At 38.7% G+C, this 27,100-nt stretch overlaps 6 protein-coding genes across 6 annotated transcripts; 3 read left to right on the top strand and 3 right to left on the bottom strand.

The window, feature by feature from the left end:
• The first annotated feature begins 1,093 nt into the window (after window positions 1-1,093).
• On the top strand, window positions 1,094-2,348 carry LOC137953895 (protein CYSTEINE-RICH TRANSMEMBRANE MODULE 9-like). The gene is made up of 3 exons (XM_068801444.1): window positions 1,094-1,744; window positions 1,876-2,062; window positions 2,145-2,348. The coding sequence occupies exons 1-3, from the start codon at window positions 1,714-1,716 to the stop codon at window positions 2,188-2,190; spliced, it is 264 nt and encodes an 87-aa protein (XP_068657545.1). The 5' UTR covers window positions 1,094-1,713; the 3' UTR covers window positions 2,191-2,348.
• Window positions 2,349-2,936: 588 nt separating this feature from the next.
• Window positions 2,937-3,581, bottom strand: LOC137953640 (large ribosomal subunit protein eL27x-like). The gene has a single exon (XM_068801095.1). It carries the CDS (start codon window positions 3,506-3,508, stop codon window positions 3,101-3,103), a length of 408 nt encoding a protein of 135 aa, XP_068657196.1. The 5' UTR covers window positions 3,509-3,581; the 3' UTR covers window positions 2,937-3,100.
• A 1,039-nt stretch (window positions 3,582-4,620) lies between these two features.
• On the bottom strand, window positions 4,621-12,224 carry LOC137953521 (lecithin-cholesterol acyltransferase-like 4). The gene is made up of 11 exons (XM_068800947.1): window positions 11,493-12,224; window positions 10,361-10,452; window positions 8,957-9,075; window positions 8,159-8,294; window positions 7,896-7,947; window positions 7,568-7,668; window positions 7,101-7,283; window positions 6,823-6,980; window positions 5,915-5,969; window positions 5,523-5,576; window positions 4,621-5,376 (listed from the first exon to the last, which is right to left on the bottom strand). The coding sequence occupies exons 1-11, from the start codon at window positions 11,725-11,727 to the stop codon at window positions 4,966-4,968; spliced, it is 1,596 nt and encodes a 531-aa protein (XP_068657048.1). The 5' UTR covers window positions 11,728-12,224; the 3' UTR covers window positions 4,621-4,965.
• Window positions 12,225-16,311: 4,087 nt separating this feature from the next.
• Window positions 16,312-18,008, top strand: LOC137953890 (scarecrow-like protein 23). The gene has a single exon (XM_068801437.1). The coding sequence runs from the start codon at window positions 16,368-16,370 to the stop codon at window positions 17,703-17,705; it is 1,338 nt and encodes a 445-aa protein (XP_068657538.1). The 5' UTR covers window positions 16,312-16,367; the 3' UTR covers window positions 17,706-18,008.
• Window positions 18,009-19,908: 1,900 nt separating this feature from the next.
• Window positions 19,909-21,514, top strand: LOC137952938 (cytochrome c6, chloroplastic). The gene is made up of 6 exons (XM_068800060.1): window positions 19,909-20,031; window positions 20,128-20,263; window positions 20,637-20,734; window positions 20,826-20,857; window positions 20,961-21,024; window positions 21,102-21,514. Exons 1-6 carry the CDS (start codon window positions 19,975-19,977, stop codon window positions 21,240-21,242), a joined length of 528 nt encoding a protein of 175 aa, XP_068656161.1. The 5' UTR covers window positions 19,909-19,974; the 3' UTR covers window positions 21,243-21,514.
• On the bottom strand, window positions 20,493-26,030 carry LOC137952937 (uncharacterized). The gene is made up of 4 exons (XM_068800059.1): window positions 25,109-26,030; window positions 22,830-23,917; window positions 22,125-22,455; window positions 20,493-21,245 (listed from the first exon to the last, which is right to left on the bottom strand). Exons 2-4 carry the CDS (start codon window positions 23,866-23,868, stop codon window positions 21,230-21,232), a joined length of 1,386 nt encoding a protein of 461 aa, XP_068656160.1. The 5' UTR covers window positions 23,869-23,917; window positions 25,109-26,030; the 3' UTR covers window positions 20,493-21,229.
• Window positions 26,031-27,100: the final 1,070 nt, after the last annotated feature.

The following is a 27,100-nucleotide window of genomic DNA, read 5'->3' as shown; positions in this document are numbered from 1 at the left end:
GAGAAAAACGAGGACTGCAGAGATGATCTCCCAAACCCGAACACACCGAGGTGTTTTTTCTTTCTCTTCTCTGCTCTCTCCCTCTACATTGAGGATACACCGAGGTGTTTTTTCCCCCTTCTCTCTTCTCTCTCCCTCTACGTTGAGGTTGAAGATGCCCAACATAAAAAGAATCGGCAGCGTTGAGAAGCTTCACACGACGGTAAAGAATCGGCAGCGTTGAGAAGCTTCACACGACGGTAAAGAGAAAAACCAGGTTTTCCTATCGCTGTCCATCACGCTTTCCTAGGCACCCATGCCTCCTTTTACAAACTCTTTGATATTGAGGATAGTTTTCACGAGTCCAAAGGTCACTTATTCAAGAAGATGCTGTATCAGTCGACTGGTAAGAAATTCTCGCTTATCTTTTTTGAATTCTTGCATGGTCCTTTTGAAACTTAACGAAGAGAGAAATGTTTCAGAGGCTAAAGATTCAGAGGGTTTGGTCATCGTACCTTGAATTCCCTTTTGAGTTTTGGGACTGGTAAGAATTTCTCGCTTGTCTTTCCTTGTGATAATTAACAAAGAGAGAAATCTCTGTGGTTATTTTGTGCGAAATTAACCTCTAGCTATTAATATGTGGTGACTGGTATTCAAGATGAGGCAAATGTGAAGAACAAGAGAATTCCAGAAGCCACAACATTATTAAGTTTTGGCCATTAGTAAAGCTGGAATTCCCTTTTGGTGCTCGCATTTCTCATTCATACAGTCTCTACGAGGAACAGTTAAATTCTTACAGTTCAGATACTGTTTCTACAAAACCCGCTTGATATTTACAGAACTACGTACTCTCAACAAATAATATAAAATTTAGTATATATTTATTTTTTGTTCTCCCACCTCTAACCATTCTCTGTTTCCTCAGCGACGAACAGAATGTCGCTTGCTTGACCCAGAAGAAATTGATGACTCATGTCATCTATATCTAAAAACTGACTACGCCTCTTACTAACCATTTCCGTGTCCGCTCCAATGAAGCCTGAAAACGGCAACTCTTTATTATTCATTTATCTGCCGCCTAGACACAGATGGCTAATTCCTTCATCAGCCCAAACTCCACACACCCATTAATAAATTTTTAGCTTCCAGCGATAAGCTCAAGACTCGTTGGCAGCTTCTGGGAAGAGTCCCGTATCGGCCATGGGAACCGGAGACCGACGATTTTGTTGGGATTTCAGAACATTCCGTAAGGGCTCTGATTTCCAAATTTTCAATTGAGAAAACGCGTCGCAGTTACACGCGCCTCCCTGTGAGAAGACTCGATCGCCACCTCACTACGTGTGACATAAGCAAATCAAGAGCGTCTCTCTCTCCAGTCCTGCCTTCGCTGATCCTCACACGGTTTGATTTTCTTGGCCTTACTGTTTATATATACAGTTGCGCAATATCGGGCTACAGCATCTTTGTGACATTATCTCATACACCTAATCTTCAACGTCTCCTACCTTCTCCTTTTATCTTCATCCACCACTTGTTGTTGCCTTAACAACATTTACATTAGATTTCTCCTCCCAGTTCCTTCGAGCTGCAGCATCTTTGTGACATTATCTTACACCTAATCTTCAAAGTCTCCCACCTTCTCCTTCGTCTTCATCCACCACTTGTTCTTGCCTTGACAACCTTTACATTAGATTTCTCCTCCCATTCGACTTTAAGACTTCTCAGACTTCAAACATGAGTTACGATCACCACCAAGCTCCTCCAGGTATCACTTCTTTAATGTGATCGATTACTGTTTTACTTGATTGGGATCGTGATTTAGCACTTCTGGTTAGATGGGTGTTGAGGTTTCTTGAGTTTTTAATCTGTTTTCTGTGTTTTGATTGGATTTGGCAGTGTACCCACCTTCCACGACGGCGTATCCTCCTCCAGCACAGGGGTATCCTCCTCAATCCTACCCGGCCGAGGGCTATCCCCAGTACGTGGCTCCGCCGCCGGCCGGCTACCCGATGAAAGAGGGAGCTGCTTATCCTCCTCAACCTGTTGAAACCAAGGATAGAGGCGATGGCTTCTGGAAGGGATGGTGAGTATTTCTCAATTCCGGTTTAAATCTTGTAGGTGTTTGTATTTGTTGCTCAATTCTTATTCTGGGTTTATTTTTTCAGCTGTGCTGCTCTATGTTGCTGCTGCCTTTTGGACGCGTGTTTCTGAGGAATTTGGAGGGACTTCAAAGCTTTTGTTTGCTCGTATTTGTGTTATGTGATGTATCACTGATCGATGAATGGAAAGATACTTTGTAATCTCTCCAGACATTCAGTGGGTGATGATCATGTATTCGTTTTATTATATTGTTCAAAATTATTATGTGGTGAGTTTGTTTATTAATTCGTTTTAGAGTTGCAGCCGATTTCTTTCACAGAATTCATACCCAATTTGAGATGATGGGAATGACGATAGGGGGTTTTGCTAACTTTCGACAAAGTCTTTTGAATTGCTATTCTGCGAAGAAAACTATTGAGTTTAGACTAAGAAAGCGATGACAGTGACGAGTTCTGGCTAGGAATTGATAAAACCTAAAGATTAGACGATAAGAATTCACTAACGAAAAGAGAGTTTAATCTTTCTTGAGACGCAAAACCTGTTTCTCTGTATAATTCGTTTCCGAATCAAAGCACCAGCTACTTCTGAAACGCTTCTATCAATAACGATCCAAATTAAACTTTTTTTATAATCTGGTTGCTTGTCTTATTCATCGAGGACGACTCATCCATAGTCATCAGTTTGGTACAAGACAGAGAACCGCCATCCATGGCTAGGAAAACCTAATAAGATTTTTGCTTTTTTCAATTTTATTTTTGTTTCAATTAATAATAGGAAAACCCAGAATCGAGAAAGTGACTGGCAAGATCTAAAAGCGATTTCAATCAATAAAAGCACCGTGGATAAAGAAGAGTACCTAATGAGGAAGAAATACATTCTAATACTTCAAAAACAAGGCTTTTTGATGACTTCATGACTGTAATTTCTCTAAGAAGATGCTCAAATGTTCTTTAGCAGGCAATGGACAAAGGGTATCAATTATAAGCTGAGACGGAAACAAATTTCCATGAGAAATCAGTATCTAGAACCTGAGCTTGCTAAAGAACCACCGATTCTTCCCCGTCTTAAACCTCTCCTCGAGCTTGGCCTTGGTCTCTTTGGCCGCCGCAACCTTCTTGTCACGCGACTGGAGGGTATCGAGGGAGACGACATCCTTGAGATCAACATCAAGGGTGTACCGGGTGGGCATAATGTGGTTGTAGTTGACGAGCTTTATGAAAGCCTTCACCCTCGACTTCTTCGCGGTCTTCTTCGCAGAGTCCTTGCGAATCACCTTCTTCGGGTACTTGGAGACGCCGGCGACCAAGCAGTGACCGTACGGCCGGTCCCGAGTACCGTCGTCGAAGGAACGGACGATGACCGCCTTCCGACCGGCAAATCGGCCTTGCAAGAGGACCACAGCCTTACCGGGCTTGAGAAACTTCACCATATCTCCGCTACCTTCGTTCCTTCAGACAGTCGCCAGCGTCTCTGCTCGTCGAGGAGGGAAAGCTGAAGGGATACTAATACGCGTGGCTAGGGTTTAACGAGTAACTGGCGGTCTTTAGATCATCGTTCGGTTCGGATGAACGGCCATCAGATTGCCTGGGCCATGCCGCCACGTGACAAAAGTTCAAATTAGTGGAAATTGAAGGATTGGCTAATAGTTTATTATTTTGCCTATTATATTTTCAATCTATTTAAGCTGTGTTTGAAACAAAAATGGAAAAAATAATTATTTTTAAAAAATTTAACAATTAAAATCATTTATATACAAACCTAAGAATTAAAATATCTTTTAATAGACTTTATTTATCGATTAAAATCAATATTATCAATAAGTAATTATAATTTAATATTTTATAAATTTGAATTTAAGACAATTATTTTGGCATTTTTTATATTACAATAATTATTCAATAATTTGAATCACATAACCAAGTCAGGAATAAATAAGGTTATATGAAAAAGAATTAGGCCTGAGCTTTGAGTTGGATCGCTTGTAAACAAACACCTTTTGGGGTCTCTAAGGAATCCCATGAAAAAAAAATTGATCATTATTATTCTAAAAAATAGTTAATAAAAAGAAAATTTTAATCATTATCTATTTTCACTAGCTATTTTTAAGAATTATAATGGTTAAATTCTCATTTTTCTTTTCTTTTTTAGGGAACCTAATTAACCTACCCTAATTTTCGAACACTCACTTTCCCTAGAGGTCTTTTTGGAACCCTATGGCAAAGAAATAAAAAATAAAAAACTAAAAATTTGATCATTATTATTTCTAAAAATAGTTAATAAAAAATTATTATTACCTCATTTTATTATTATTTTTTAAAATAATAATAATCAAAATTTTATTTTATTTTATTTTCTTTTCTAAGGGTTCCAAACAGACCTTTGAAATCACCAAAAAGTGTCAAACGCCTAACCAATACAACCCAAAAGACCGATCTGTTAAGCACAGAAAGCCAAGTACCTAACCCAACTCGACAAACAAAGAAGTCAACAAAGAAGTCAATCTTATTACCAATTCAAGAAAGTACCTTGATTGCCAAAAGAAACGGAGTCTGCCAATAGTAATCATGAATTACATTCCCTTATTTCTTCTAAAGTTCCAGCATATCTACATTTACAGTCTCACACTATCAACATCCAAGACCAGTTACACCTATTGTTATAACAATTATAATCTTCAGTAAGAACATTCACAGTCTCACACTATCAACATCCAAGACCAACTACACCTGCTGTTATAACAATTATAATCTTCAGTAAGAACATTCACAGTCTCACACTATCAACATCCAAGACCAGTTACACATGTTGTTAGAACAATTATAATCTTCAGCTTCAGCCATACTGCATTGCAGACTCCACCTACAGGAACCCTTTCAAACTCCACAGTCAGCCATTGATTGCCACACTGAAACCCACTACTTCTATATGTTGCATGCCATCAATATGGGGGTGGACAATAACCGTGGCTTGTGCTTCTTCCTGTGCAGGATCCTTCCCTGTGTGTGAAACGGACACAGAACCGATTAGAGTTTTCTGATCCAACAGAGCAGATTCTTCTTCATTTCTTGATATGATCTCCCATTCTTCTTTCACTGCTCTTATCTCATACCCATCTTCTTTGTGCTTTTCAAACTCAAATGCCGTGGGAAGGATGACAAAGTCGTTTAGAGGATTGTAGAATGGATCAGAGTCCACCTTCAGCCAATGTTTCAGTATACGGAACACATGAAGATCACAGATTATTCCCCGGTGGTCCCCAGGGACTCCAACTCTAGCTTCTGCATTGAGCCCATCTGCCTGTAAAAGTAGGAAAAGTCTGAAGAAACGTTTTCCCAAGATGTCCATGAAGCCAAAAATAGGAACCCGTTTTCTTGAGACAAAGAAATGGAACCTTGATCTTGGAGATCATTCATGGCCAAGACTGTAAGAAGAAAAGAACTTACCTTGGCTGATTCCGCAGGAACAGTCCCATCACCATCAACACAGATGTATCTTGCCTGAAATACAAAGATGATAAAAAGTAGAGATATGTTAAGTTGCAGCAACAGGTTATTTAGCGTCAAGATGTTAATGACACACCTACACTGGAAAATGTTTTAAACTTAATCTTTAATAGATATCATGAAATACAATCGTTTTACAAAAAAGTTAATAAAAATTCAAGTAGAATATAATTCTAGTAAAAAGTCCATGAATCGATGAAATGTCATGAGCCTGCTGAACATGTTTGCCAAAGTTGATATTCACATACTATAGTTAAAAACGAAGAAACTACCTCGTTATAGAAACAGATAAACATAAACATAAACATAGTTTTCAGCAAACAAATGCAAACCTGGAACAGCAAAATTTGCTGGAGGTCTGAGATTGGTGTCTGCTCACTCCCGTAGCTGCAAAGTGAAAGAAGAAAGTTGATTTAGTGATACAGATGAGTAAACCAAGCAAACAAATCTATCATGATTTCTCTCAAATAAATAGAACTTGTGAAACACCATGATTTCAGATCGACCGACTCTTTCAGCATAGCTATTAATTCTACTTAAGTATCCATTTTTAATGGTTGACTGAAAATAGGGTAACAGTTAGTAGAAACGAAATAAATAAGAAATAAGTCACTAAAAAAATAAAAAAGGAAGCATAACATATATAGAAATAAATAAAACGCGTCTATGTAGATACATAGTGGTTGAAGGTACAGCACAGTTTTTGTGATCACAAGAATTTTATCCATATTTTGACATAAAGACCAACAAAAGGTAAAACTATGAAACATATACTCAGAATTGAGTCACACTCCAAATCTGTTAAACATCTCACTTTCTGAAAATTGAATAAATAGGACATCAGAATAAGAATAGTAACCTAAGTTGCTGAAGTATTTTCCGCAGGCAAAAGAAGAAGTCCACACATATTGTTTGAACATAAAAAATCAATCAAAAAAGATTCTCACCTGAGACAGATTATGCAGTGTCAAGGTTAAAAAAATAAAAGTATAACAGATGGCACAAACTGATAAAACCACTAAATACTTGGAAATCAACAGCATTCCACTCCTACACTCCCGTTCCAATTGTGAGATTGAGCATTGTCGTACAGAATATATTAATTTTGTTCCAAACGTCGATTTGTTTTAGAATAACACAACCATTTGGACAAAAGAAAAAGAAACCAACAACCAATCATACTTAATATAAGCCTGCAAATTGTGCATAAATGTTAACACTCAACTGTAAGAAACATTACCAAACACTATGAGCTGTGCCATTATCACTCCCATAAATGTTATAAAATTTGACACTTGAAGGAACCTCAGCAGTTGACAGAATTTTTTGAGTTTCACGAGCCCATTTTAAGATCTCTAGATTCAGTGGTGAAGACAACTCCACCCCATCATAGTTAACCTAGTCACAGATATTAATTTGTCAGTTTCTACCACTAAAGTGAAAATTTGGTATAAACATAAAGCGAAAATCATTATAAGAATTTTGGAACTTTTGTTTTGTGCTTCTTCAATTGAATACCTTGTTATTGGAAAGAGCTTCAGCCATGAGGGAAATGGATTCTGAGGGGGCATAAGACTCTAAAATAGTACTTGCATTGCCACAGCTATCATGCCTTTCCCGCCATAGCTGTAGAAGCGGAACAGTATGCCAATCATAATCAGGGCAGCCCATCAGCTCATATATTGATGGGCATTCAATCAACTGCAGCAAAAGCACTATTCAATGAGTGATTTTATCCAATATTATAATGTAGATACTAAATAAAAAAATATTGTTTGCGGCTAGAATGAAGAGAAGATGGTGTCTTTCAATGCTATAAAGACTTGTACAAAAAACAATGGCAGGAAGATTAGTCCAACCTCTCTTGGGTTGGACTAGATGTGAGTTTGGGAGAGACAGGATAGAGATACCCACAGATGTCAAAGAGAAAGATCCTATTACCAACTAGAATATTTAAGATTAGAAACAGGACATCATGGATATACCAGCTGGTGCATGCTCCATTTAGAAACGAAAAAGTTCTGCTCCCATCCATCAACAAAGGACATTCCATTCAGTAGACTGGTTGTGATATATCCAGGTGCACCTAATCATATAATCATACTTAAGTAATAGAAATTCAAAATCTCTCAACTACTTGTTGATAGTGAAACCAGAAAAACACCTATCAATGATGAAAGAAAGATCATTTATCTGCAAGAAATATCAATCTAGCTCTCGACTGAAGTTGATATCAAAAGATCTCTTTAGTAAAATAAGGCCATCATGAAACATTTAAGTCCATCAGACATCAAATATAAGCACCCTATGTACCCTGAAATGGAGCAGCAATTGCGATCCAGCTCTTTACATACTTCTCAAAAACCTACAGAAGAACAACAAGCAGGTATAAATAGTCAATCAGGAATATTTAGTGGTGCAACCTGCTTAGACAAGGTAAAAAATAAAATTAGAAAAAAATGTTGTATGAACACAACACACACACACAGCCGAGGGAGGGAGGATGGCAGAGAAGAGCATTTCTTTGCCGTGATCAATGCCCACACCTACACACACCCACACACTCATACTCTTACATTAGTGTGTAGCGCCATGAAGCATTTCACAAGCAGGCCACCCATAGAATGAGTTATAATATTAATTTTCTTGCATCCTGAAGAAGTGTAGACTGACTCCAATTTAGCAGAGAACCGATCCATTGTCTCCTGGAACCTTCAACAAGCATGAAGGGTTCACATTCAAGAAATCAGTAGTTGCAAGGAAAGGAACTTTTTTTCTTCGAAAATGGTGAGAATATTATGAAGAAGATAAAAATACACAACAAAATACAATACATAGAGCAAAAATACAATAGGATCCAAATAAAACTGAAATTACATAAAATATAAACAAAAATAAAATAAAAACAATCAGGTAACATATTCCAATAGATAGGAGTCTCTAACAACAAGAGTGAGCCACAAAATCAATGCATGCTAAAATGTCAGCTGCTGAGTTAGTACTCCGATATTTGAACCCTGGAATTGACAAGGAAATGACAAGCTTTGATATTCCAGCAGTACTCGTTGGTCCTAAAGTGAGAACAAGTGGATGAAAATTTATAAAAATACCATTGCCACGTAAAGAACCTAGCTAGAGACTTTTGACTATTGTATCACGGTACTACTTTCTGAGAGGTGTTTCCTTTACTTAGTCAATGAAAACAAAAATATGGTCATACAATCTACAGAAAAATAAACCCATAAGGAGAATGATCAGTTTGATGGTCTCGTAAAAATATCAAGAAACATCTCTTCCTACAAGGTAGCCCCATTTCTTCAAAAGAAGAACAAGTTTTATGTTTACAACAAGACAAACCTAAATACAGGACAAACCTATTGCTCTGGCGGAAATCATAACCAAATCCAAAGAGTGTTTTGCCCTCTTGAAAGCCCCACTTGATCATTTGCTCTATCATATCATGAAAATAGAAAACAGAATCACGTCCAACAATCTGCAAGAGAAAAATGAAGTAACAAAGTTATATGCTGATATTCTTCATCATTGTGATGAAAGTTATTAGCATTCAAATCAGAAAGCAAAGAAAATGGTTGTTCTTAAAAAGTATGCTCTTTGCCAGGGAAACAAGAAGAATGATAAACAAACATTCACTCTAAATATGATGGAAGTAATTTATCTGGGCAAATGAGTTTGTAAGCACCATTCCAGAGTATTTGATGTGGTATTTCTATGACAATGTTTACACTAAATGTGCTTCAAAAAGAAAAAAATGAGCATTTTAGTATTAACTTCAAATTAAATTGTCTTCTATTACTCTCCGTAATTCATCAGTCTAAATTAGTATCCCTATCCCTCCTAATCTAGGTATCATCAAACTAGGCATTGGTGGCTGCTAATAAGGTAATCCTGGACAGGGCATACGGTAGTGTTTTTCACTATCATGATGGATCCATGGCTTTCTCCGTCCTAAGAGAATTTATGATTCAACTTTCAGCTGAATTGTCTGATTTTCTTCAAAGATTAAAATCTGGCAATCCAGATTTGATTCTGACCGGAAGGGGAAGGTGATCCAAACACAGTCATTAGTTGGTGAAAAATGATGTGGATCCTCCTTGGAGGCACTGGGAGTTGTTTCATGAAATTCAGGATCAACAATGGTTAGTTGCTGCAAAAATGAGCTGACCCTCCTTGGAGACACTGGGAATTGTTTCATGAAATTCAGGATCTAGCATGTAACATAGTTTGAGATTGTCTCGTGTAAAATGTTTAGCTAACTGTACAGCTGATTCTTTAGCTGAACAGGAAAAAATCATCAATAGTTCACTAAAATGGAAACCAATGTTTGGCTTTGTTTCTCGTTGGTCTTTTCAATGAAATCACGTTTTTTCAAGAAAAACTGAGCATTGTACATAGCTTCCAAAATACAATTTTCCCACCTTTTTGTTCATGAGGGACAATAAAAACAGGACAAATAAAGAAGAAGTTTCAACTGTTCATACTACTACAATCAACCAACAGAAAACAGCCTAAGAGCCAGTAAACATGTCTCATATGTTAAAGTTCAATCCTTTTTCCATAAACAAAAAAGGAATAGTTGAAGTTCAATCCTTTTTCCATAAACAAAAAAGGAATAGTTGAAGTTCAATCCTTTTTCCATAAACAAAAAAGGAATAGTTGAAGTTCAATCCTTTTTCCATAAACAAAAAAGGAATAGTTGAAGTTCAATTGGAAAATGGGAACCAGAAGCTGAAAGTTATGCATAAGAGCTAGACATTTACCATGTCGGGGTCAAGGTTATCAATTGCAAACAAACCATATCTATCCTCAGGCACAGATATACTTGTTTTGGAATCCAATGACACAGTTTTTCCTGTTACATGGCATTCAAACAAGATCTATGTCAGGTTGACTACTCCACTGATGATGCTGTGTTGCAAACAAAACATATTTTGGACGCCCAGCTGAAGAGAAGACACATATCCAAAAGGTCATAGTACCTGAGAGATATTTATAAAATGAATAATTAGGAACAAAAAAGAGGTTCAATTAGCCAACATAGCCCCAAAGTATGATCTGATCAAAGAGTTCTTAGTTGGAGTTTGATATGACAATTCAAAGTTCTGTGAAGAGCAGAAACATAATTTAAGATATGGAGAAGAAGCCCCACAGAGGAAGTTGAAACTATTATTGGTATATTACTGAAGACCTCCAGAGGTACGGGAGGCACGGCTGCCTTCCATTGATTCAGCCTATGGTTGTGTAGAAAAGTTAAGTCAAAACAGCAACATCTAATTTGTTGAAACTCCCTTCTTAGCTTCTCTGCATAAGCAGTGCAGCAGAAGCTGCTTTTAGCACTTTGGACAACTTTGCGACATGGAGGCTGCAACAGCCAAGAACATGGATGCATCTTGGACTATCAACATAGACGTTCACGGAATGGTGAGAGCTACTTTAAGTGCTCAAGATAGAATCCATCTATCACAGTGATGAACTCTGATGAAAAGAATGACAAGTAAACAAAAAGTGATACCTCAAGCAATCCGCTAAAGTAGACTCACTGAGGCCAAAATTTGAGACGCATAAAAATAATCCTCCCTGTTTCTAGATTGAGCAATATTCGGCCGTTTCAAAGACATAAATGAGTAAACTGGAATCTTTAATGTGTAACAAACAAGAAACAAAAGCAAAAGGCAGTACCACTTACAAGCTCACAATGACTGACTGCAAGAATATTATAAATTTTGCGACTAAACCGTATAGGAAGGAACTACTAGAAACTCCTCCAACCAGCATTGAGGACGATAACCAACTTTGCTTAGCTATCCACCCACTTATTCTTAAAAGATTAGAAGAAGTCATCCGAAGGAGAATATATATTCGTTACAACAGGACTAGGACCTCAAAACTCACCTGTAGAAGGGTCAAAACGTGACCACAGTTTTTTCTGGAACTCATGATCAGCACCCAGGACTCGAACCCATACTCGCTCTTCACGTCCATCTTCAGTCACAGCATTCAAAATCGAACCCGCAATTCCAGGAACCAACAAAACGGGGTCAAGATTTGGGTTCACATAAGGCTTCTGCGTGTTGCCCGACCTCAACCATTCGTTAACCAGCTGAATTACCTCTTCGAGCACCGCCATCCTTTACAAAATTCCTGAAGCCTTCCCTCTTCCAAGTGAAAAAGTTCAAACACCTCAAGACTCCAAAGATCGAGAATCCGTTCTAAACTTCACGTCAACGCTACCCTTTAAACATTAATCTACTAAATCGAACTGAAACCGCCGAACTCCTCGAGCACCGGAAACTCTGTACAGTAGAACCCACCCCACGAAACTACGAAAAATTAGCTATCTATACAGTGACCGTTCAGTTCCTTGAAAACATAGGAAGGACGAAAGGTGGATCCACACAACCACACTGACGATTTGAAGAGAAGAGTTTGAAAATCAAATACGCTGCATAGCTCGCAAACTTTGTCTACTGCAACGAATCAAAAACAAACAAGCGAAGAAATGGAAGAAGAGAGAAGTATGCACACGAGGGGGAAAGACGAAGGGGTATTTAATGGGGAAAAAGAAGTATCATAAGAAAGAGAGGATTGTTGTCTCCCTTCTTCAGTTCTTCCTTGCTGTTTTGCCTTTTTAGCATTAAGGGACAGAAGTTGTTAAGACTAGAGGCCGCCATGGAACGACGACGACAGCTTTTCCTCTCTCTACGCCATCACTGTCTTACACGTAATTTCATGTTCAATTTTCGGATAACGTCCCTTATCTTTACCTAACGCGAAAAATTTACACGCTTTGCCATATTTCATCTTACACGACGAGAAGTTCATGTTTTCACCATCATCTTAGTAGTTTAAATTAGTAGTGACTTAACGAAAGTTTTAGCAGAAGTGAAAAGCTTAGAGGGGAGGGGAGGACATGTGGTTGTCCATTGTTTTGCTTTAATTAGGCTGGAAAAGAAATGCCCTTAATCTTTACTTTCTGCTGGCTAGCACCTGAATATGCTAGGATATAGTATCAGATGTAGTTGATGTAAAAAATGATGAAGAAAATGGGCATCGCGTCCAGCAAGTTTACCTGTTTATAGTTACGAATCAAGGCGTGGGTTTATCATCATCATCTGATACGAACCTGATTGGAAGATTTGAAGTATAGCTAATTTTACAACTAAGAAAGCAGTAAAACAAAGATAAATTAGGCTTGAGGACGTGTGTTCCCCCTTTGCCCAGCTTTCTGTATTCATAGATGCTAATAGTTGCATAATTTAAATGGAAGAGAAACTCCTAATCTAAACTTGGAACTCTCCAAACTAGGAAATTACTAAGAAGCTACTAGGGGAACAACTTTCTACTTCAAAGAAACTTCCTACATGGCTTTTCCTGTCATCCATTGTCCCATGGTCTTGGGCTTTGATAGATGTCCACTCTCAATGGAGGATCAACTGATAGGTGAGTTAAGAATCCATAAAGAGTGTAAAAGAAGTGCTTTATTGCACAAGAACTCGTATGGGGCCTGTACTTGCTGTAGAAATGAGTTGAGCAGATAGACTTGTTGGTTGGCGGATTGTAGGAGGTCATCTACAAAATCGATGTTGTCTTGTTGTTGGTCACTTTCCGCACAAGGGATTGGCTAGAGCAAGCTTTTATGAATCTCTGATTGGAGTGATCTAACCTCTTTGCTCATGCAGACAAGACACAATCACTTCTTGCATCACTTCTAGTGGAGGCGGCGACAAACTTTCATCTGTTGTAGTTTCAATTTCAGAATTGTTAATCATGGTCCGTGGCGGCAAAGAGATTTCAAGCCTGCCTTCATCTTCCTCGAAGATAATCTTTTGCTTTTCCTCCTTGAAATGAGGAAAATCAAGTTTAGCAAGGGGAAGGCTGGTGGGTGCTATCTGTGGGAAAGAGTAGACTCCTAAGTAGGAAGGTTGAATAGGTATATGGTAGGGAAGAAGAAAGACTGTTGCGTCCTTCCATGAGGGCCTGCTGGCATAATATATGTGAGATTAAAAATCACTCCTACCTGGTAAGCCATTGCTTCATACTCCAGTCCTAATGTTAGATGTAGGGCATACTCCATCTTCTATCGATAGTGTGTCTATCAGAATTGCTCTGAAGTGTCCACCATTATGTCCCTCCATAGGACAACGACTCCCAAGTAGTAGAAGTCATAAAAGCTATTATAGGGGGGGATAACATAGATGTAATAATAAGTTCTTTTGTCATGGTTTCCCAACCGTGATATTTTTTTACAAGGCCTATCATGGTTTCCCAACCGTGATATTTTTTGACAGGGTATCATCCATCATGGTTTCCCAACCGTGATATTTTTTTTTTACAGGGCCCATCATGGTTTCCCAATCGTGATATTTTTTTATAGGGTATCCTCTGTCATGGTTTCCCAACCGTGATATTTTTTAACGGAGTAAAATAAATGATAATATGAGGTCACTTCTTCTTCAATAATAATATCCCCAAAGAGACATAATAACAACAATTGTATATAACACAACCATCTTCGAACACATATAACACGAACCAAGTAATAAACTTTGTAAAAGAACCCATGAAATAATCCGATATAAAAATTTCTTCTTAGATGCACAAGCTTCATCTTTTGTGCTCCTCCTTTTTTGAATATTTTGGTCACATAAACTTATTCACAACATATGAAATAAAATACCTTTTTCTTGTACTTCTCCTACTTCTCCCCCTCAAGCTGGGAGGTAATGGCAATGATCCCAGCTTGAACCAAATATTATAGATGTAAGAATAAGCCCAAATAATAGAGATGTATAAATAAACCCTCAAACCAGGGGTAAGTGAGATATTTTCCTGATATACCAACTCAAAAAGTGACTCAAAACAATGGGCATAAATTCGGAATTTTCAATACAACAGAATACCAACATGACCTTTGATTCTTCCAATACGAATATATCTTTAAATATAGATAAGATTGACATGAAATTTTCTTCGTATGAAACTAAACTTAAATACCTTTCATCCAAGTATAACATTTCTTCATAAAATATAATTATCAGAAGATAAATAATCTGATAGATTATTGTTTCTCCTTTTTTTCCAGAATGACTATTGACTCTTCCAAAATCAATATCTCCTTATAAAAAAATCAATCCAAGAAATGGTTAAATAGGTAAGAAAATAGACTTACAAATATTTCTTTTGATATATAATTCTCCATATAAAATCTCTTTCTTGATAGCATAAAATACCTCGGAATTTGAGGTTTTCTGCTGTCGCTCGAACCTTTTTTTCAATCTGACCTTTGGTGCTTCAAATATCGATTTCTATTTATAGATAACTCAGATAAAAAATTAGTTGAATAGGTAAAAGAATAGACTTACAGATCTTTCTTTTGATATATATTTTTCCATATAAAGTCTATTTATTGATAGCAATAAATACCTCGGAATAAGAAGTTTGCTATTGCTGCTCGAACCTTTTTTCAATTTGACCTTCGACCATTAAAATACTAATATTTCTCTATAGACAACTCCGATTAGAACAAATCGTTTTTCTTTGAAAAGTAGACTCAAATATATTTCCTCCAATATATAATTTGAAATATGAAAAACTCCATATAGAGGTAAAAAAATGCAAACAAAACTATGAGTGTAGGGACTGAAAAAAATAACTACGAACCTAGACCTAGGGTTTAGGGTTTAGAGAAAATGATCACATTACCTCTATGGGTTGACCACGTCAACTCATAGAACCTGCTCTGATACCATGTTGAATTTATGGAAAAAAGAAATACTTCATTGACTTCTTTAATTTATTGTAATCAGAGTACATGAACCTCTATTTATAATAGAGGAAAGTTGTAGAGTCTAATTACAATAAAACTACCATTGTCCTAATCTAACATAACTCGGACTAAAACTCTTCTTTGACGTGATCATAGGATAACAATACTTTTGTGAGTCCTTCTAGATCTTCTGACTGATGTGATAAAGATGTCAGCTCATGGTAATCATTGTGGGTCTTACTTCTTATGGGCTTGGGCCCATCTTGTGGGTTTCTTTGGTCGTGTGACCTATCTTATAATAATCTTAGATATATGGGCCTTCCTTGGTCGTGGGCTTGAGCTTATCTTCCAACATATATGATTATTGGTCAAACTTCACTTAAAAAGAGTAAATTATTTAAATACATTAAAAAATAAATAATGAAAAAATATGATTCAAAAGTTCCCCCACGAGAAACACCCATTTAGAAAGTTCTCTTAGGCTTTTGAAGTCTAGTACGACTTGATGGGCCTCTTGGGCCCACCTATTATTATTCATCGTCAACTTTTCGCGATATGATAAATAGACACTATTCATTCTCCTCTCCTTCACGAGATAACAGAATAGCAAAACACACAGCTTTTATTTTATTTTGTTATTTATGAAAAATTAAATTTTTATTTAAAAATAAAAAAAAATAAAAATATCATAACTTCTGTGACGACGCAATCGTAAGAAAATAATAAAAAAATATTTATTAGTTTAATTCGTAGATTATTGACGTTTTAACGCCTCAATCAAACTCCGCACCCGACGCAATGTAACGGCGAATTTCCAGACATTTAACGGCTTTTCTGTGGTGACGTTAACGTCATCGAAGCTCGAATGCTTCTTCTTCTTCTTCCTTCTTCTTCGCTTGTCGTCAAGGGTAATTCAGCTGCAGAAGAAGAAAACTAGAGGTTTTTAGAGGTTAGAAACAGGTTACTCTGGTTCCGTGATGTGGTGAGAGTGAAGAAGGGTCATGCTCCAGAGTCTTCTCCCACGCTCGCCAGCAAATGCAATCCCGATGAAGAAAACGAAGCGGGGAGATGAGGAAACGGATGCCCCCGTCGACGATATTGATTCCTCCGACCAGCCGCTCAAGCGTGCGAATCTGTCCGGTGAGCCGGCGGCTGGAAGAACCGAGGAGGAGCAAGAGGAAGAGTCGTTGGACGATCAGACGATGGATTCCTCCGGTCTACGTCTCCTCGGTCTTCTCCTCCAGTGCGCGGAAGCCGTCTCCATGGACAACTTCGAGCAAGCCAGCAAACTCCTCCCGGAAATCTCCCAGCTCTCCTCTCCGTTCGGAACCTCTCCGGAACGCGTTGCGGGCTACTTTGCGGAGGCTCTCCAGGCCCGCATCTTCTCCTCCTTCCTCGGCGTCTACTCGCCTCTCTCCGCTCGCACGCTCAACCACACCGCCGTCTGCCAGAAAATCTCCCTCGCCTTCCAGTCCTACAACTCCATCAGTCCACTCATCAAATTCTCCCACTTCACTGCCAATCAAGCCATTTTCCAGTCGCTCGACGGCTTCGATCGCGTCCATATTATTGACCTCGATATCATGCAAGGCCTCCAGTGGCCGGGCCTGTTCCACATCCTCGCGTCCCGATCGCGCAAATTCCTGTCTGTCAGGGTCACCGGCGTTGGATCATCGGCGGAGATGCTCGACGCCACCGGCAAGCGCCTCTCCGACTTCGCCTGCTCCCTCGGACTACCGTTCCAGTTCCAGGCTCTGGAAGGGAAAATAGGATCCGTTTCGGAATACTCGCGGTTCGTGCCCCGCGGGTCACAGGAGGCCGTGGTGGTCCACTGGCTCCAGCACTCTTTGTACGACGTAACCGGGTCGGATCTCGGGATGTTGCGGTTCCTGAAGGCGGTCCGGCCGCGGCTGATCACCGTCGTCGAGCAGGACCTCAGCCATGGCGGGACCTTCCTGGGGCGGTTCGTGGAGGCGCTGCACTACTACTCAGCGCTGTTCGACGCTCTCGGCGACGGGCTCGCCGGAGACAGCTGGGAGCGCCACCTGGTCGAGCGGCAGCTGTTCGGCTCCGAAATCCGAAACATCGTGGCGGTTGGCGGGCCGAAGAGGACAGGCGAGGTGAAGGTGGAGAAATGGGGGGAGGAGCTCAGTCGTGCCGGATTCGAGCTGGTGTCCCTTGACGGGAGCCCGGCTGCTCAAGCGAGTCTATTGTTGGGCATGTTTCCTTGGAAGGGATACACACTGGTGGAGGAAAGGGGGTGCCTGAAATTAGGGTGGAAGGATCTCTCCCTTCTTACGGCTTCTGCCTGGCAGCCTCTCTCCATTGCCGGAGACTAGCAATTCAGTATCTCAGTTCCGAATATTGGGAACTACCCAGTTCTGATATGTAACACGAATTTGAGGAAATTTGCAGAATGTGGCATACTGGGCAGTTAGCTTGTTGCAGTCGGTTAGTTCTTCAATCTTCAGATTTGATCTTATGTAGTAATTCTTTTAAGATTTTGATCATTTCTGGTAGAGGAGAAATCTTGATTGTTTGTTCATCATGGGAACCCCTGAGACGTTCCAAGTTATCCAATTTTCTACACTCCACTGCGTGACTGTTTTTGAGAATAGACCTGACTAGCAATTAGTAAACCTGCTTTTTCTATCAGTTGCAAAAGACAACTTAAGATACAGATCAGAATCCATGGAAAGCCCTTTCTTATTGTCCTCAACGATTATGGAATCAATCAACAGAGTGGTCTAAACAGACAAGCATTCTCTTTACAGATGATTTAAAATATAAGCATCAAAGAGAGGTGAGTAGCAAGTCACATCCTGTTTCTTTATTTTTAATCACCTTTGAATGTATCATCCAGAAATATTCTGAAACTGAACCAGGGACCCCCCCATGGCAGCCTCGCAGGCAGAACGAAAGTGTTCGATGAAATTCCTTACTGGGCATGACGAGTGTGGTGGCGTGCTATCGGTCCCATCGCCGCCCCCCGATGCAGTCGGGGGAGAGAGAGAGAGAGAGAGCAGAGAGCAGGGAATTCGGCAAAAAAAAAGGCTTAAAACCGCGTTCATCTGCGTCGTTTTGGGTTCATCAATCCTCTAAACTTCTAACCGAGTTAGTGTTTCATGCATCAAAGATCCTCAGAATTCGACTCAAACTCGACTAAGACGATTCCTCAGCGGAAGCTATCTACAGATCATGTGGTCTCAATCAAGGTTTTGGAATGTTTACATGTTTGGATTTGGCTTTTACAAGATATGGGAATCCTTCCATTTGAGGACTGGCTCGAGTGAATCTGTTTATGGTTTTTACTTAGAGAAACGATGAACACCTTCGACATAAGCATCTGTTATCAGCACCACAAACAAACATATAATCTGCAAGATTCCGCCATGGTGGACCATGCACCAGTCTTGCAACTTTGGCTCGTTCCTTGTGGAGTTTTCTTCTTTATTCATTTATTCTTTCTTATCTCTTTTTTTCTTCTTGGACTCTTTCTAGTTCCTTCTTTCTCCCCTGATTTGGGAATTTTCCAAGATTTTGAGTTTATTAGTTAAGAAATAGACATCCCTAGGAAGTGTCACAGTGTGCGGAGGTGACCAATGTTTGAACTAGTAGTACCATGATAGCTATGTACATGTCAACTTTCAATACCTAACCTGTGTGTATGGGTTTCAAGTCAAGTTTATGGGATGGGAATGGATTTTCAAAAATTTAATTTTAATATAAATTGATTATTTAAATGATTAATTTAAATTATTATAAAATATATTTCACTTCATTATAATTAACATACATATTTAATTTAATAAATTTATTTAATTATATTTGTAAACTAAAATTTGTATAATTCCTAAACTGTTTCACATAAATGAATTAATTATTATATTCTACTAAGTTTAAATTATTTAAATTATAATACATTTAAATAAGTTTCAATAATAATAAAATTTTATTAGTATAAAAATTCAATAAAATGCTAGATATGAATACAATAAATATAATAATTATTCTAAAAAATTAAAATTGTATTATTGTTTCAAAAAAATTTATATAAATTTAACCTATTTTATTTATTTAAATCAATAAGTCAAAGTATATTATTTTAAACTTAAAATTAACACACTCAATAATAATAATATTTATTTTTAAATTTATAAAATCTATAAAATTATTTCAAATAAATGATCATGTGCTTATATGTTATTAAATTTATACATTTATATTTATTAATCAATTTAATTAATAATAAAATGCTGTAATGTGAAAATATAATGAATATTATATTATTATTATTATTAATTTAAGATAAATATTAATTTTAAATATTTAAGTACATATTAAATAAAAATAAATAATTAAGGTTATTTTTTATTTTACTGTATTAAAATTTATATTAGTATCAAGATGAAACTGGGAACACCACATACCATTTTTCCAGCAGCAAAAACGGAGATATTCTGCCAAACTGACATTCCATTCAGCCAGCCATTGTGGTATAAATTTCAGTTATCTATTTAAGACCCAGGTCTGGATGCTCTGCCGCCCGCAGGGGGGGAAAAGGGGCCAGAGGCCTGAGGCACTGAGGCGGGACAAATTTACAGAAAAATGCAGTGTTTCACTGTGATATTTCCTTGCAGAAGTTCCCCGTTCGCCTCGAGGAAGGTAACTCTAGAAAAAAAGACCTTGTGCAACATCGTTTCGATTCATCTGAAGAAGTTTTCTTCTCTCTTTTTGACATTTTCTTCGCATCATTTCTAGCATTTAAGTAGCCAGGCTTTGTTCAAGGAAGACGACCCATTTCAGCGGCAGCAAGAGAAATCTAGTTTTCTCAAGTGCTTAGCTACCCCTCTCGTGGCGACTGTAATCACCTTATCCTCTTTCTGCAGCACTCCAGGTAATTGCTTCTTTCCGTCTTTTCACACTGTTCAGCACTACTTAATTGACCGACCAGTCTTTTCAGAATTGCTTTTCTTCCCATTTCCGATTCACACTATTAGTAAATTGGTTATTTATGAGGCAATTCATCGTTGCGAATCTCTCAGTAAAACATAAATAAATAAATAATCTTTTACCACTTGACAGAACATTGGAATTGAATAGTGACTTGAGGAACTAAAATGCTGTTGTTCAAAAGAGGTGTTCAATTACCAAAAAAACATGACCAGATTGACTGACATACGACAATATCACTCAACAAATTCTGTATGAATTTTACAGATTACAAAGTTTGCACTCCTCTTTCATTAAATTTTTGCCTTCCATTACAGTATCTCTTGCACAGGTCACTGATCCTCAAAGAGAAGCAGAACTGTTCAACAAAGCCTGCATTGGTTGTCACGTTGCTGGAGGAAATATAATTCAGCCTGTAACACACCTTAACCTTAAAGAATATCAAGTACTTCACGATTAACTCATCTTCCGATTTCTTATCCATCCTGCCCATCTTTCTTCTCCAGGGTGCCACACTCTTCCTGAAGGATCTGCAGAGGTAACAATGAACCTCCAAAACAGATGCTCTTTCTTCTAGACATTACAAACACCTGCAGCTTAGATAAACCTTCCATTTATTGTTCACATGGCGTTGTGTACAGGAATGGAGTAGATTCAGAGGAGGGGATTTATGGGATCACATATTATGGCAAGGGGCGAATGCCAGTATGTTGTCCTGTATTTACAGTTGCATTGATCTTTATTGCGAAATTTTAAGAATCTGAATTCTTTTCCACCTGCAGGGTTTTGGAGTAAATTGCACTCCCAGGGGTCAATGTACATTTGGTGCCCGACTGCAAGATGAGGAGATCAAGCTATTGGCAGAGTTTGTCAAGTCACAGGCTGACAAAGGGTGGCCAGATATCGAAAGTTATGGAGATTGAATCCTGCAAAAAACAAAAAAAAAAAAATGTTCTGTTATTGTCAAAGAAGGGGTGACTTTTTGTAATTTGCAGATTATGTGGTGTAAACTAATCATCATGAGAGCAAAGGAAACTGATGAAACTCTTCATTTGTTCATATTAGGTGGGCAGTCAGGTTTCCTTTGGCCACTGTAAGTTATTTTGTGGAAGCAAACGAGATGAACTCAATTTTCTGGAAATACCCTAAAATGTGGGTTTATCTCTGCAGTCATTTAAAGAAAGCATTAAATTGATCAGCCACATATGTATCTCAAAATTTCCAGCATAAGATTCGCATTCAAGTCTCATTTCCCACTTCAAAATGCAAGTATTGTGCAAAATGTACATACAGTATTACACATGTTTGTGTGTTTGTGTTCAAGTTTCAAAATCTCCATAATATGGAGATCGTCGAACAGAAACAACCAAGGAAAAAGTTTCACAAAATTTGCATATTGTAACCTTTTTTTAAATGGAAAGTGTCAAAGTTGATTTGAAGAGTTTAGGTGCTAATTTATTTTATTTTAGATATAAAAGATTTGATAAAAATCATGTAGGTATAACCAAGATTAATAATTTCACATTTATTTTCTTTCTCACTGATCATCTCTTTTCAATAATCTGCTTCTGTGTGTTCCATGTTATCAGAGAAAAAGAACAGAATCAAGTGCATTTCCAACAAAAAAAAAAAAAAAAAACCTTTTCAAGTATGCTGGTTGCAAGTCTACTCTCATGCAAATGCAAGAAGACTGTTTTAGAAATTTGAATGCGCAAAAGTATAGTTAATTGATTGTTTTTTTTTTTTTTTGAAATAGATAGTTAATTGAATGTTGGCTGGCCTGTCTGAGTTCGATTAGACTTAACTCCATATCTTGAGATGATGTCCAACCAGGCTCATATGCTTCAAGAAAACAGCGTTTTGCTTTATTTGGCAGGTCATGTGGGTGAACAAATGGGACCCCTGGAGGCCATCCAATCTCCATGCGGATAGTCTCACAAGGACTGTCTAATGACTGTATGTGGCTTTCACATTCTTTGAGATTGCAAAATCTTAGCTTGATACCCTTCTTGTCTGCAATTTCCTGGACTCTCTCCTTCAGGACCCTCTGTGCTTCAAGCCGGAGCTTCTTGGAAGGAGGGAGAGGTTTGCATCTAGCGTTGGTCTTCCTCCTCTTCAGTAAGGGCTTCAAAGTACCTATATAAAATTGAATAGAATCAATGTACTTCTTGAGATAATTTCTCAATCATTCTTAACACATATAGGACATGGTTTTCATTCTCTTAAGGTGTGAAGACAGGTAGCCACAGAGTTGAAAAAGTGAGGGTGCAATCACCAAAGCTGTTCGGTTCCACAGATAAGAACAACATTATTTAGTTTTCAGCTGTTTTCTATAGCCTGAATACAGTGAAACCATTACCATGCTGGCTATAAAGCATCCAAGATAAACCAGAAAGTGTTTTGAAGAATGAGAACCTCAAACCAAACCCCATTCCATGCCAAATGCACAAAGACTACTCCACTACCAGGCAAAAAGTAGCGAAGTGAGATATAGGAAGATGCTGACCTACCATCTTGGGCTTGTGGAAAAGTATAAGTTTGGAAGCTTTGCTTTGTGAATAGTTGATCTGTGGGATGTGATCTCTGCATGAAGTCATCCACTGGTACTGGCAGCTGGAACTGTGCTTCAACTCCATGGCCTGCTGCTCTCATTTCTGAACAGCTAAGGCTTGCCATGGACCTTGGCATCAGCTTGAAAGACAGAGAACACCTCCCATACATATTGCCTTGCAAGTTATTCACTTCTGTTTTATGGAGCGCTGGACTTACATAACCAGCAGTTGCCTGGTATAGAGCAAGACCAGGGTAGACCACTGCCTCCTGAGGCCCAAGGTCCTCGTCCACTAGTACCCACCTCCCATGAAAGTCCCTAATATGTAAACCTGCCCTATCAGACTTAACAAGTGTTATCAAGCTTTTATCTACTTGGTGGTCCTGTTCAGGATACATGACCAATTGACCATCATCTTGTGTTGTCAAGTGGTGCTGCCCCCCTTGGAAAGATGGTCTTGAATGACAACAAACTGATAGAACTGATGATGAAATTTCTCGGTTTCTAAGAGGAACATTATCAAGAATTTCAGTGAAAGGGAAACTGCGCAAGTTCAAAGAGAAGCTTATGGCATCTAAAATCTCTCTAGCTGCTTTGCCAAGTAAGGAAAATATATCAGGCAAACCAGCAGGAGGGAGTTCCATTGTGTTAGTGGGTTCAGTTAGGGTTAGACCAGGCCGGAAATCATATGTCTCTTGCCAAAGCTGTGGGTCTGCATAGTAACCAGAAGTCCTGCACCATTCACGAGTGTCATTGGTTGGTACCATGTCAGCAGCAGTATATGGTCTTTGGTGGAAGAACAGGCGAGCAGATTCGAGAGCGGATCTCAAGAGTCCCCCTTCACTAGTAGGGAATTGAATGATAGCAGCAGAATATTGGGCTAGGGATTGGGAGAGAGTAGACACTGAGATCTTGTATGAATCAGATGGAAGCCCTTCATTTGCCATCAGATCAGTGAGCCTCACACGACCAAGGGATGGCAATCCGGTGCCAGCCATGACATATCATTCGAGAGGTGCTCCAACTCAGACGGAAAAAACGTATCCACTGCACAATATGTTAGAAAAAAATTAAACTCAAAATTTACAGGCAAGTCAAACTATTTTAGCCACTCAAAGTTAATGTAAGTTTTAACATGAAAATAAACCATCGTCAATTCCTCGCAATAAAGTTATCCAATGCAGGCAAACAGATCCTGCCTTAATTAATCAATTACTAAGTAGATAAGCTCTACTGGGTAGGATATTTTGTGCATAATGTCAATTTGTACCAGATGGGACCCAGCACGAAATTTACTTTCAGATTCAATCGAGCAGAACAACTATTATTTCAGGTTAATCGGGCAGTTAAAAAGCTCTAAAATAATAGACATGACGAAGTTCTTTTCCATACAGGAGACACAAACATACCAAATCCCTCTTTCATTATCTTAACCAATACATGCAGAACGAAAGGGAGAATGACCATAGCAAAGATCAGACTTGATACTATGGATATCTTTCAGATAATCATTGAATTATCTACGGCAATTCATCATACTCTTTGCTTAACAAAATTCACAAACGACAATGGTTCTTGTCCATCTGTCTTGGGGATTTTCCATTACATTTTAAAAAATTGAGGGCCTTTCTGCTCCTGTAGAGATCATGTAAACCCATATCTCTGATCAGCCAACGATCCAGCTGATGTGCTAAATGAGAAATGCATTTGCATCCATCTCGTCTATTCAAGTGTCTCTCTGCACCACCATTGTAGCTTTGTTTGTGTTCTTCTTCAACTTATCTTTTTTTCTATAATATTCCAAGTCAAAAAAAATTTTAGGCCAATTTCTTGAACACAAAAACGAGTTGCTCCTTCATTTTTTTTTTATCTTCCTATAGCCTCTTAGTTTCCTTGTCAAATAGCTATCCACTGACATCATATGAGACCCATGCCTCTCACATAACAGCTGAACCATCTCCCCTCTCCCCTACCTCTACTAATGATACAATTACAGTGTTTCCCGCTCACCAAATCAGGCTAGCGGTTGCTGAACCCGTTTTGACGAGAAATCTGTTAAACAAATACAAATTCTAAACAAGCTATTTTCAATCAAAGCCAATCATGCTCGCAAAAGTACAGCACTACCACCAAACTTTCCACAACAGGTGAAAAAGCATAATCCATTAAGAAACCGGAGGAAGCGAACAAAGTGAGCATGAAGAAGGAATGAAGGGATCGAAGGAAGGAGAGGCCGACCTGGTACGAGCTGGAATGATCCTCTTCCGCGAAGACTCGAATTGAATGCTAAATGGGAAAAACTTAAAAAGGGGCTGATCGAAGACAATTGCGAGGTTTCACTGAAAGAGAACCTGTGAAATGGAGAGCCGATTGTCCGAGCTTCAAAGCGGCGAAGCCTCCACAGTTTTTTCGTGGCGGCAGGACCATCAAAATGGTGATCTGCCCTGGGCTCGTCCGGAGGTTGAGAAGATTCCGATTTCCGACGTTCTGAATAGCGAGTCTAATCGACACGAGCGCTGCGGCTCTCACGGGACTATGCGGCGCTTGCACTTCGCAGCACCGACAGGGTCATAGTGATTTGTGAACCAGTAGCTGATCAAGTTAACCTGCGGTTAGATTGACGAAGTGGTCTAACCCGCGCTACCTTGTACTTTTAGTTGGCAGGGAAGGGGTTGTCGTCCTCCTCACTGGCATCATCTGTCTAACCCACTCCAGATTTTTCTTTAGTTCGTCAGTTGAACCATTAAATAAACAAACCAGGTCGGTCAGTTTCCACCCCCCCTCTTTCCAAAATTTTATAACAAACAGACCTAAAACTGGGGCATTTGATTCAATCCATGAGTTTGACAAAAATCCCACTAACCATGGAATACTTGTTCTCCTTCTCCTCGTTTGCTTTCTCTCCAAAACCATATGGGTGAGAGATGGTATATCTTCGGCAAGAGTTAACACTAACTCCTCTCAACATGATTTTGTTTTTCGGCAGAAGCATCAAATTCAAGCCATGCAACATTAAGCTCGACTTAAGCAAAATAGAGCTTGTTTCGGCCAGTAACCTTCAATGGGGAGGTTGCATCGACATTGATCCCTACGGATTCTTATCTACTGCTTCTCTGATCCTTTTTCCTCTGTATCTACTACTCTTTCTGAAGCTCTGCCATTGACCTATATTACTTCCAGTGAGCAGAATGGAGATTTATAAAAAGACTCCATACTTACAGTGGAGTGTATAAATGGCAGCTATCAATTTCCATGGAAAAACATGACCTTGATCATGAATGTAAGAAGCTTTCTGCAAGGGAGTTAACATGGGAAACGTTATCTCAGCCGTCCCATCGTAATCAACGAGTATCTCAGCCCTTCGATCATGATCGGACCAGTGAGATAAATCAAATGGTTAAGATAACCATTTTGTACCAAATAACTTTTTATATTGGATTAATTTGTCTTAATCCATCTCTAACAATCCTATTAGTTTAAGATCAATGATTATCTCAGTCGTTCGATCATGATTAGGTGGTTGAAATATTCGTTTGGTACCAAATGACTTTTCGTATTGGATCAGTCTTAACCCACCTCTAACAATCTTACTAATTTCTTCTATCACTCTAATCACATATCGGTTACATACCGTAATTTATAGCACCAAGGGAGGGTGTATCAGTTATGTAATGTGTATGTAATGTGTATGTATGTTTGATATATTTCAAATTCCTTACACCATTAGGGCTTAATCGGATACTAGAACCGGTACCAAAGATGTATCGTAACGTGTAATGTTTGTTTCGGTTCTGTGTCTTCTTTCTCTTTCTTAAAGTTCAAGTAGGGGCAGTGGTCCTGACCTGAGACAAGCACACCTGGACTGACCTTGACTACACTTGCACCGTATTGATGGTTATTGTCGAGTGTCCTAACTGTGGGGGGGCCCACCCTAGAAGGCTTTGTGTGACCCCACGTGAGAGCAACGCAATGATCTCCAAGTAAAACCACTAGGCTTTTTGCACTTTTTTTTTTTTTTTTTTTACCTATTAAAGTCATGATCAACGGTCAATAGATGTGAGCCCACTAGCTTATTGGATGGTCCTGATGAATGATGTTGGGTCACACTCTGGTCCATGTTAGAAAGGTTGCAACCCTTGACACATTTTACTAATGTTGGTCATATTTTTAACTGACATTATCAGCATCTTTCTCTTTAATTACTCTCACCTCCTTAAACATATTAAAATT

Source organism: Aristolochia californica, unplaced genomic scaffold (genome assembly GCF_029961685.1).
Source record: "Aristolochia californica isolate CCGP_79_NKW_82.1479 unplaced genomic scaffold, dmAriCali1.0.hap1 SCAF_16, whole genome shotgun sequence".
In the NCBI taxonomy this organism is placed as follows: Eukaryota; Viridiplantae; Streptophyta; class Magnoliopsida; order Piperales; family Aristolochiaceae; genus Aristolochia; species Aristolochia californica.
The sequence above is the reverse complement of the archived record's forward strand: the minus strand, read 5'-3'. Positions and strand labels throughout refer to the sequence as shown.

Coding starts and splice junctions, on each gene's coding strand:
- LOC137953895 (XM_068801444.1), top strand. CDS start 1,714: ATGAGTTACGATCACCACCAAGCTCCTCCAG. Junction 1,745..1,875: donor TCACCACCAAGCTCCTCCAG/GTATCACTTCTT, acceptor TGGATTTGGCAG/TGTACCCACCTTCCACGACG. Junction 2,063..2,144: donor GATGGCTTCTGGAAGGGATG/GTGAGTATTTCT, acceptor TTATTTTTTCAG/CTGTGCTGCTCTATGTTGCT.
- LOC137953640 (XM_068801095.1), bottom strand. CDS start 3,508: ATGGTGAAGTTTCTCAAGCCCGGTAAGGCTGTGGTCCTCTTGCAAGGC.
- LOC137953521 (XM_068800947.1), bottom strand. CDS start 11,727: ATGGCGGTGCTCGAAGAGGTAATTCAGCTGGTTAACGAATGGTTGAGG. Junction 7,948..8,158: donor TCATGGCGCTACACACTAAT/GTAAGAGTATGA, acceptor GTTCTTCTGTAG/GTTTTTGAGAAGTATGTAAA. Junction 5,377..5,522: donor TTCCTGCGGAATCAGCCAAG/GTAAGTTCTTTT, acceptor CTACTTTTACAG/GCAGATGGGCTCAATGCAGA.
- LOC137953890 (XM_068801437.1), top strand. CDS start 16,368: ATGCTCCAGAGTCTTCTCCCACGCTCGCCAGCAAATGCAATCCCGATG.
- LOC137952938 (XM_068800060.1), top strand. CDS start 19,975: ATGCAGTGTTTCACTGTGATATTTCCTTGCAGAAGTTCCCCGTTCGCC. Junction 20,264..20,636: donor CTCTTTCTGCAGCACTCCAG/GTAATTGCTTCT, acceptor CTTCCATTACAG/TATCTCTTGCACAGGTCACT. Junction 21,025..21,101: donor ATGGCAAGGGGCGAATGCCA/GTATGTTGTCCT, acceptor TTCCACCTGCAG/GGTTTTGGAGTAAATTGCAC.
- LOC137952937 (XM_068800059.1), bottom strand. CDS start 23,868: ATGGCTGGCACCGGATTGCCATCCCTTGGTCGTGTGAGGCTCACTGAT. Junction 22,456..22,829: donor TTTTCCACAAGCCCAAGATG/GTAGGTCAGCAT, acceptor AATTTTATATAG/GTACTTTGAAGCCCTTACTG.